At 48.7% G+C, this 10526-nt stretch overlaps 1 protein-coding gene across 4 annotated transcripts in view; it reads left to right on the top strand.

Moving 5' to 3' along the window:
• Positions 1-6563, top strand: part of BLK (BLK proto-oncogene, Src family tyrosine kinase) — a 44312-nt gene extending 37749 nt beyond the window's left edge. For all 4 annotated transcript variants that reach the window (XM_064411584.1, XM_064411582.1, XM_064411583.1 and 1 more), the window contains exons 11-13: positions 2672-2822; positions 4632-4763; positions 5985-6563. In XM_064411584.1, coding sequence (XP_064267654.1) covers positions 2672-2822; positions 4632-4763; positions 5985-6193 — 492 coding nt within the window. In that variant the 3' untranslated portion in view covers positions 6194-6563. The remainder of the gene's footprint in view (positions 1-2671; positions 2823-4631; positions 4764-5984) is intronic.
• The last annotated feature ends 3963 nt before the right edge of the window (positions 6564-10526 follow it).

Here is a 10526-nt window from a genome sequence, read left to right on the forward strand (position 1 = left end):
CAAACTTTTATCTTTTAAACATCCCCAGGCTGCCAATCCTCCTAGCTGCAGCTGCAGCTTAAAATTTTAGTCCAGAAATGCCTCTAAACAAAAATAGGGCAAAAGTAGGAAAACCACATGAAGAATGACAGTGGCTAAATCATTGCACTTTGGTCCCAGATGGCTGTTGGCAGAATTTGGCTCATCCAGAGCAGAGTCAGGTTAATTAGGAAATATTGTCCAAAAAAAAAAAAAAACCCTAAACAAACAAACCCTGAAGCATCAGGCTGCACATGGGATTTATCCATAAAATCACTCAGCTTCTCTTGTCAAACTGGATTTGAGGAAACAATGTGCAAAGTTTGCTGGTTCCAGCCCTGATATAGAGTTGCTTTTTAATAAATTAACAACTGGAAAATCTTAATACTTGAGGGGATGGTTTATTATAGTGAAATACTTTAATTCTTGCTTTAACCAGAATGAAAAGACTTAAATGCTTTAAAGCAGTGCCACCTTCTGTCATTTTTACTCTGAACTTTCCATAGGGGTCCAGAGGAACCACTTTCTGTTCCTTCCCTCTTCATTATTGATAAATTTTCCATATCTGCAGCTTCATCATTGTTGTCTGTGAGATGTTATGGAGACAAGTGTATGCTCCCAGTTTAGAGTATTTGACTTAATTACTTCCCTCCTTCCCTCCTCTCCTGAAATCTCCACTTCCCTCCCTCCATCTTTCATTGTTTCATTCCCTCTCTTGAAAATTACAGCCTGTGGTTTGTGTTAAAATCCTGAGAATAAGGAATTCATTAATTCCTTTAATTTATTAATTAATTAATTCCTTATTCCAATTAATCCATATTACAGAACCCCTGGGGTTAGTGGGATCATTCCCCAGAAATTGGCAAGATGCATTTCTGTGCAGGACCAGAGCAATGTCTGGGTGACCAGGGCAAAGATTTTGGTCAGTGTTACAGAGTTATGGAATCATGGAATGGGTTGGGTTGGAAGGACCTGAAAAATCATCTCATTCCAACCTCCTGCCATGGGCAGGGACACCTTCCTCTATCCCAGGCTGCTCCAAGCCCTGTCCAGCCTGGCCTTGGACACTGCCAGGGGTCATGGGGCAGCCAGAGCTTCTCTGGGCAAACAGCTCCCACACAGCAGGGCCAGGATAATTGAACACAGACCTCCACACCCCAATCATGCAAAACGCACCCTCAGCATGGGGTAGGAAGGATTTTACCCACCCCTGAGGCACTGGTGTCAACTGGAAGAACAACTTTCATCCTTCCCTTTCCCACCCCAGCGCCACCTCCCCAGGGCAGGGACTCAGACATTCCCTGGGTATCTCTGGGAGGAGCAGCAGGAGGAAAGGGCAGGCTGCTGAGCTATTTTGCAATCTGCTTATCTGTGGTGTTGGGGTGACATCACAGCTCAGCAGGCACCCAACCCTCTCGAGCGCAATTTTTGATCCAATGACATCCGTGTGAGTTAAAATTAGAACAGTCTGGGCTGATACACTCAATCCTGTGGTCAGTCTTGAGGGTAAATGCTTGAAAACACTCTGGGCTGGAACGGGCCGAGCACCAGGTCCTATCTCATTAACATCAGGACAGGAAATTGCATCAATTCTTCCATTTTCCACTGCAGAAACCAGCCCTTGCATTAGAGGGGTGTTGACACAGGTTAGAAATGCAGCATTGGAAAGTACGTGTGTGAGTATCCTGTTTGAAACCACATGTGAGTGCAGAGGCTCATGTGAATCTGCATGGAGTGGAAAATTGCTCTGCCCTCATCCACAGGCACTTAAAAGCTTTAATGGGGGCTACCCCTTGCTGGCAGGGGCTGCACACATCCACTCTCCTTCCCAATAAATGCCCAGTCCAAACCTGAGATTCAACCTGGCAATCTCTGTCTTCTGTCAATCTCCCCTTTCAAACCCCAGCAGTCATCAATGAAATATTGCTGCTGTCATTGATAGAGGCTCATCACACACCAGGTGCCTCAATTAGATTTTAGGAATAAATTCTTCCCTGTGAGGGTGGGGAGGCACAGGTTGCAAAGGCTGCCCAGAGAAGCTGTGGCTGCCCCTGGATCTTTGGAAGTGTCCAATGCCAGGTTGGGTGGGGTTTGGAGCAACCTGGGATAGTGGAAGGTGTCCCTGCCCATGGCAGAAGGTTGGAATGAGAGGATCTTTAAGGTCCTAAGGTCTCTTCCAACCATTTTATAATTCTAAGATTTGCTAGTTTGATATTTTTGAAGGTTTTTTTCCTTTTTTAAATTCACATATTTAACTTGGAATATTGATGAATAAAATCCCCACTGGAGAAGAGAGACTTGTGGCAGAAACTGGAAATCCAGTGATGTGGTTTCAGCTCTCGCTGCAGACACAGCTCAGGGCTGTGACTTCTGAGCAAAACAGAGAGTGGTGCTTCTGTTCTGCTTCACTTGGCTGCTCAGGATTGTACAGCTGAATATCTGCAGCTGTATAAGTGCGATATCTATTTATTTACCTGTCTGCTGGTCCACCTGTCCATCCATCCATCCATCCATGGGCAGCGTAGGCACATCCATGATCACGGAGAGACAACAGCAACCCCGTAAAAACACTGTGCTTTGCAAAGGTGGGTGAAAACCAGCCAAGATACCACGGGGAGGTGATGATGAAGGTGGGCTCTTCCTCCCCTCCCAGGTGGCAGAGGGCATGGCCTACATCGAGCGCATGAACTTCATCCACCGGGACCTGAGGGCCGCCAACATCCTCGTCTCGGAGACACTCTGCTGCAAAATCGCTGATTTCGGCCTGGCCAGGCTCATCGAGAACGAGTACCTGGCACAGGAAGGTGGGTGTCCTTCCCAGCACTGCCCTTATCTCCCACCATCCTGCCCCCAGGAATGCCAGAGACCAGGCTGGCATCAGGCATAGGGCAGCAGAGCCCGCTTGGCTGCTGCTCTCAGCACCCATGAAACAGAAACAGCCAAACATCCATAGCTTGGGGGCTACAAAACCAACTGAAAACTGCAGAGGGAAATGGGAAAAAGCTCTTTTGGTTCGGTTTGGGGGAGTCCTGCTGCCCCTCCAGTTGTTTGCTAGAGAAATTCAACTTCTGCTAATGAAAGCTGCTGCCTTGGCCAAGTTTCACAGGGATTCAATCCAGAGGGAAGGAAATAACAGAGCTGGAGCCACAAATCTGGATCCAGCAGCAGCTTCCAGGTGTGCCAGGCAAACCAAGCCCTGACCACATCGGGTCCCTTCCACAGCAGAGGGACCACATGGAAAACAATAAATCACGGAATCATTTACTTTGGAAAAGGCTTCTGAGATCATCCCTGTACTGAGCTCTGACTCCAAGGTCAGGCATGAGATCAAATCATTCAGATTTCAAAGGGACTCTACAGAGCATCAGGGAAAGATGCAGAAGCGACTGAAATAAAACAATTCAGTCAGGCACAAGTGGCACTTAGCAGAAAATTTTCAAATTTTGGAAAACTGTCCACTTCTAGAGTTGGGATGAGATAAAATTCCCCTTAAAATATACTCTGAGGAAAGGAAATTTAATCGTTTTTGTCGGCTTTTTTAATGAAATAAGAAACATTTCTTTCAATTTCCTCTCCCCAAAATCCTTTTTGATACAAATTATTCCCATTTCAACATGCAAAACTATTTCAGAGTAGTAAAAGATCCCAAATGCAATTCAGAAACTGCCATGAAAGGGAATTTTGACTTTGCTGCAAATTTTTAAGGCAGTTTTATCCTTAAGAGAAGCTTTGATGAAATCAGTATAATTCTGTTAATAACCAGAGAAGCTGCTTTCCCAGCAGAAAGCAGCTTCCATCAGCATTTTTCCAGCTAGCTTTGCTCTGGGATAACACCTCCCCTCTATCTCCTTTGAACAATTCTCACTTCATATATTGCATTTCCCAGCCTTGTCACTCAGAGTGTGATGTGCAACAACTGAGGAACTTATTTCACACCCTGCAGTTGGATTTCCAGTCCTGTGAGGATGTGTATAAATAAAAGTGTGGTTTCCTCTGCAGTGTAATGTAATCAGTTCCCACTTATCAAGGTGGTTTTGCTGTTGGTTGTTGTTTCTTTTTAGCTAAACTGAAATTGCAACCTTATGGTCATTGCTGTCCGCAGTGGGTTAAGCAAGAACTTGGTGGGCAAAATAAAATGGGGTTTATTTTGGTTTTAATAAAACTATGCAGCTTTAAGGACTGGGGATTTTTTATTTGCTGTTATATTTATGTACTTTTGCTAAAACAACCCCCTTCTAATAAGTGATTTCACAGAATCACAGAGTACCAGGTTGGAAAGAGACCTCAAGGATGATCAGATCCAATTTTTTTTGGCAAAAGCCAAAGAAGTTTTATGCAGAATAAAATCTGTATAAATCAAATACTGTTGTTGTCTCATAATAAATCTGCCAAATTGGTTTTGAAGATTCCATCCAGCTCTGGGATGGAGCAGGTCCAGAGGAGGATGTACAGATAATTAAAGGGCTGGAGCCCCTCTCCTAGGAAGAAACACAGAATGATAATGCAGAGCCCAAAGCAACCAGGGATCAGTTTGGGGGAATTCTTGTGCCTGTGACAGGTGAGGGAGGTGCTCTAACTCCAGGAGTTATTTCCCTTTGTTTCCTTTGGGACAGGTGCCAAATTTCCCATCAAATGGACAGCTCCAGAGGCCATTAACTATGGGGTTTTCACCATCAAATCTGACGTGTGGTCATTTGGGATCCTCCTGACAGAGATCATCACCTTCGGCAGGATCCCTTATCCAGGTATGGGATCCCTTTTCTGGGATCAGGATCCCTTATCTAGGTACAGGATCCTTTTTCTGGGATCAGGATCCCTAATCAGGGTACAGGATCTCTTATCCAGGTACAGGATCCCTTATCCAGGTACAGGATCCCTTTTCTAGGATCAGGATCCCTTATCTAGGTACAGAATTATTTATCCAGATACAGGATCCCTTATCTAGGTACAGAATTCCTTATCAGGATATAGGATCCTTTATCCAAGTATAGGATCCCTTATCCAGGTACAGGATCCTTTATCCAGGTATAGGATTCCTTATCCAGGGACAGGATCCCTTATCCAGATATAGGATCCTTTATCCAGCTATAGGATCCTTTATACAGGTATAAAATTCCTTATCAGGGCACAGGATCCCTTATCCAAGTAAAGGATCTCTTATCCAGGTACAGGATCCCTTACCAGGTACATGATTCCTTATCCAGGTACAGGGCTCTGGGAATGCAGGATGAATGTCCAGGCACTTCCAAGCACCCAGAGGTGTTCCCAGACACACCCAGCTGTCTCTTAGAATCACAGAATTGTTTAAGTTGCAAAAGGCCTCTAAATTGAATTAACCCAGCAGTGCCAAGGCCACCACTGCCCCATGTCCCCAGGTGACACATTTACACATCTGGTAAATCCCTTCAGGGATGGGGACTCCACCACTGCTCTGGGCTGCTAGGGCTGGACAACCTTCTCCAGGAAGAAATTGGTTTTAATACTTGATCAAGATATCCCTTGGTACAACTTGAGGCTATTTCCTCTTGTTCTGTGGGAGCAGAGCCCGACCCCCCTGGCTGTCCCCTCCTGTCAGGAGTTGTGCAGAGCCACAAGGTCCCCCCTGAGCCTCCTTTTCTCCAGGCTGAGCCCCTTTCCCAGCTCCCTCAGCCCCTCCTGGTGCTCCAGCCCCTTCCCCAGCTCCATTCCCTTCCCTGGACACTCTCCAGCCCCTCAATGTCCCTCTTGTCACAAGAGCTCCTTCAAGCTGTCTTTCCTTCCCTCAGTCATACCTGTGCAAACCCAGACTTAGAGAGGGGAATCGGGGAGGGGACAGAGGGATGGAGAGGAAGACAACTCTGAAGAAGGGGTGAATCCCAAACTCAGGAACCACCGCAGCCCCTCCAGCCCTGCCTGGGTGTGAGCTCCGGGGTGCACTGACCTTCCCACTCCCCCGGGTGCTGAATAACTCCTGTGTTTCCCTCCAGGAATGACCAACCCCGAGGTGATCCGCAACCTGGAGCGGGGCTACCGCATGCCCTGCCCGGAGACGTGTCCCGGCGAGCTCTACAGCATCATCCTCAAGTGCTGGCGCAGCAACCCCGAGGAGCGCCCCACCTTCGAGTACCTGCAGTCGGTGCTCGAGGATTTCTACACCTCCACGGAGAAGCAGTACGAGCCCGAGCCGCAGCAGTGAGCCACGGCCCCGCCAGCTCCAGGGGACAGCGCTGCGGGACAGCCAGCACCCGGAGATGCCGGAATTTCTCTTTCTCCCATCCCCGCGTGGAGATGGGGAATGAGGAGAGACATGAGGGAGGAGGAGGAGGATGCTGCCGGCTCTGTGGTTGTCGCAAAGACTGAAGAGGTGGCTGAGAGGTGGCGCGGCTCCTGTGAGGGCTGTGCCCACCTGGCAGGCATCACCTCTGGCACGAAGGACAGAAAACTCCTTCGTGACCCACCTGGAATAGAGAAAAGCCCCTCAGCCGCGCAGCTGCAGCTCCGGGAGGATGGGGCCGTGGCCAGGGTGGTGGTGTGGGGGTGAAGAATCACTGCCCCACTCTGCCGGCGATGCTGCACCCACTCCGTGCCGCGGGCAGGGCTGGCAGCGTGTCCTGTCCGCACCTTCCCGGGCCACACCAGCTCTGGAGCGTTCCTGCCGGGTGATGCCCCCGCTCTGCCTCAAATAGGTAATAAAAAACTGGATACGAGAATTTCCCACTTCTTTATTGAGGCGTCAGGGGGTGAGCGAGCCCCTGGAGGGCAAGGGAGAGGCCGGGGATGATGCTGGGGTGGTACCCGGGGAGGGAATGGGGGGCTGCCCGAGGAGCAGGAGAGATGTTCGTGGTGTGGCCACGAGATGTCCCTCCTTCCCAGCAAATCTGGAAGGCTCTTGGGAAGTAAAAACTCCTGTTAAAAAAAAATACTTCAGAAATAAAACCCTTCCTCGCTTGGCTGAGCCTTGGCTGCACAAGCTCCCGGTGCAACAGCACGGCAGGTGCCACTCCGCACCCAGCCCGGGAGGCTTCAAATGTAATTTCTCTGTTTTTTGGTGAATCTCCAAGCCGGGGGAATGCCCACAAGGGGCTTGAGTCTGGTCTCCAGTCAGGAGTTTCACTGGGCTGAGGAGTGGAGGGCAAAGAAGAAGGGCACAGATGGCACATGGGAGGAGAGTGAGGACCACAGGAGTGAGCTCCAGGCTGGGGCACGGGGGAACAGTCCAGAACCATCTCCCCAGGGTGTTTCATCTGCTCTTTTCTCCTTCGTGAAGTAGATTTTGAGTCCAGATGTAGAGGGTGCATTTCACAGTGGAAAAGGGAAGATATGGGAAAGAAACTGCAGAGATGGAAAGAGAAATCTCCAGTAGAACGTAAAATATTCAAAGGGGTTTGTAAGAAAGATAGGGACAAACTTTTTACCAGGATCAGTTGTGATGGAACAAGAGGGGATGTTTTTAAACTGAAATAAGGTAGATTTAGACCAGATATAAGGAAGATGTTTTTTTAGAATGAGGCTGGGGAGGCCCTGGCACAGGGTGCCCAGAGAAGCTGTGGCTGCCCCTGGATCCCTGGAAGTGTCCAAGGCCAGGCTGGATGGGGCTTGGAGCAATCTGGGATAGTGGAAGATGTTCTGCCTGTGGCAGGGGTCTTAGAATGAGATGATCCTTAAGATCTCTTCCAACCTAAACCATTCCATGATTCTGTGTCAAGTGTATCAGAAAAAGCACCCAACCAAGCCCAAGATGCCACAGAATTACCTGTTCATGCCACTGCTGCACAAGGGCCTGGGACAAAAAGGAGCTGTCTCCCTGAGGGGGAAAGGAGGATTTAATATCAATAAATGACCCTCCAGATTGAGAAAGAAGGGAACTGGCTGAGATGACCCAGTGTCAGAAATGCTAGGTCTAGTGCAGAAACCCTAAGGTTTCCAGGATTTTTCCATAGGGATGATGGATGGATGGATGGATGGATGGATGGATGGATGGATGGATGGATGGATGGATGGATGGAGGTCTATGGGAGACCTGCACTGCTCTAGGACTGCACTGGAGCAGGATGGGAGACCTTGAGCTGTGGAAAAGATCTCCATTCTCCCAACCTGAACCCTGTGAACTCAAGGCTAGTAAGACCTAGAAACAATTTAAGATTAATCAGACTCAGTCCAGTTCCTTCATGGTTCCCAAGGGACAAGTCACATGTGCTATAATTACACAAATCCTATTTTAAACAACAGGGGGGAAAAAAATTATTCAATAACTACTTTGGAGTTGAAGGAAAAGTCTTTCCCCTTGTTTGAACTCCAGCTTGGTCTCTCCCAGATACCAGGAACTCCATGCAGAACCAGCAGATTCCTGTTAATGAGATGATAGTCAGGAAATAAATACAGATGAAAGCTATTTGACTCCTTGGCTGTTAATATTTTATTGAAGTGAATACTGTGGATTATTTGTGCTGGAGCAAAGCAGGAAGAAGGGCTGCAGGGTGTCTGCTGAGCACTTGTACATTGCATTATCGCCCAAGGCCAAAGTGTCAAGCGTTGTGGCTCAAATTAGAAAGGAAATGGATATTTTTATGGCCAGTTGCAGCACGTGGCCAAGCCCAGGGTGAACATAACAAGAGGCTGTGGGCTGAGCTTCCTCTGCTCTGGACACCACGGTCCTTTTTGTTCTTGCTGAACAATCACGTTAAATTTGTTCCCTGGGGCAGACCTGGCTCCGTAATCTCCTCCATGAAGCCACTGGAAACTCTTCCCTTGCTTTGGGGAGCAGGCTGGGGCTGTGCCACCGAGCTCAGCCTCTCCAGGGGATGGAGGGAAAGCATGAGCCCCATGAGCAGCCATGATTTTACAGAGCATCCACAGTTTTACAAAACATCCACCAAAACCACTGAGAAATGGGCCCTGCAGCTCCTCCACCACAGCTGGACACGGAAGGACCTGAGCATGGACATCAGGGGCTGCAGCCACAATCCCAGGTGAGGAGTGGGGTGCTGTCATCTGTGACCTCCAGCCCAGGATGTCTTCAATCCCATCAGAAAGCTCTGGAAAAACCTTTTCATCCCTATACCAACCTGGCAGCCTAAGAGGTGTCTCTTCACATGGGTGAGCTCCAGCCAGAGGCTCACAGGGGAGTCTTGGAGCAGGAGAAAGGTGATAAAAGTGATCCAGGCTCTCAAACTGAACCTGCCCAAGAAGAACTTGTCGGGCTGTGCAAAAGTTATTTCACAAGATATGAGTCAACTCCTGCCACAGACAGAGCATGAACCCCTGAATGGCCCAGACAAGGATTAAAAATGTTATCAAGTGATGTGCATCCTGCATCATATCCAAGATCATCCTTTCATTTCTTCCCTGGGTGAAACTGGAATGGTCTTTCCAATTCTCCCACTGAAAGATTCAGTTCTCCATTGCTGGTCTGCTTTCCCATGCAGCCTTGGTCCTATTACTGCATCCCCATCTTCTCTCTGAAATTTCATCTCTGTGGGTAATGTTTGGTCTTGTGCTGAGTTCCTTGTCATTAACACCCTGTTTACAAGTGGTTTGAGGCTTTGGAGAGAAGGTTTTTGTGGTATTTCTCAGTTCTTCACCTTGCAGATGTAGAAATAGCCCGTGGCTGCAATGTAAAACCTTCCCTGTGCAGTGGCTGTGCACTGTGACATCTTGGCAGAGTGGGGAGTGCCTCTGGAAACTCGGAGTCAGGGCCAGCAGGGGAGATTGGCATGGAAAAATCAGCAGGTGTTGAGGGGAGAGAGGAGGGAGAGCACAGGAAAACCAGTGAGAGGGCAGGGCTGTGGGGAGCTGCAGCACTGGGTGGTTTTCCTGCTGTCTGTCTGGTAAGGTGTGAGCTGCAGCTTCCCTCAGAGACCGGGCACTCACAGCAGTGTGGATTTTCTCCTGTCTAATGAAAGATTCAGCACAGCACACACTCCAGCTGGACCCTGGAGCTGTGAGATGGGCTTGGTCAGCTGGGGTAAAACAAGAGCAAAACAGCATCAAAGCCGTGTCACAGAGCCATGGAATCACAGAATGCTTTGGGATAGAAGGAACCTGAAAGTTAATCTTGATCCAACCGCCTTCCATGGGCAGGGACACCTTCCACTATCCCAGGTTGCTCCAAGCCCTGTACAAACTGTCCTTGGACAATTCCAGGGATCCAGGGGCAGCCACAGCTTCTTCACAGACAAGAATTTCTTCCTAATACATAATTAAAATCTATCCTTTTTCAGCTTAAAGCTGTTGTCCCACCTCCTGGGAAATGAGATTTTATTTCAATCATCCCATGCTGGGCTCTTGTTTGGAGCAGGACAGCACTGGCTGCTCACCCCCACACGCACTGCCACATTCCAGGAGCTCAGGATCTCTCCCAAGGGGATTAAGGGAGGATCCAAGTGTCTCCACCTGCTCTGTGCAGAACAGGCTGCCTGGAGCTTACACTGCAAATCGAGGCTGCCGGGGAAGGGAGGTGGTGAGGAGCCCTCACCTTGCTGTGTTTTACCTCCACCCACACACAGCGGGGTAAATATTCCCTGGCAAAC

The sequence above is a fragment of the Passer domesticus genome, chromosome 3 (genome assembly GCF_036417665.1).
Source record: "Passer domesticus isolate bPasDom1 chromosome 3, bPasDom1.hap1, whole genome shotgun sequence".
In the NCBI taxonomy this organism is placed as follows: domain Eukaryota; kingdom Metazoa; phylum Chordata; class Aves; order Passeriformes; family Passeridae; genus Passer; species Passer domesticus.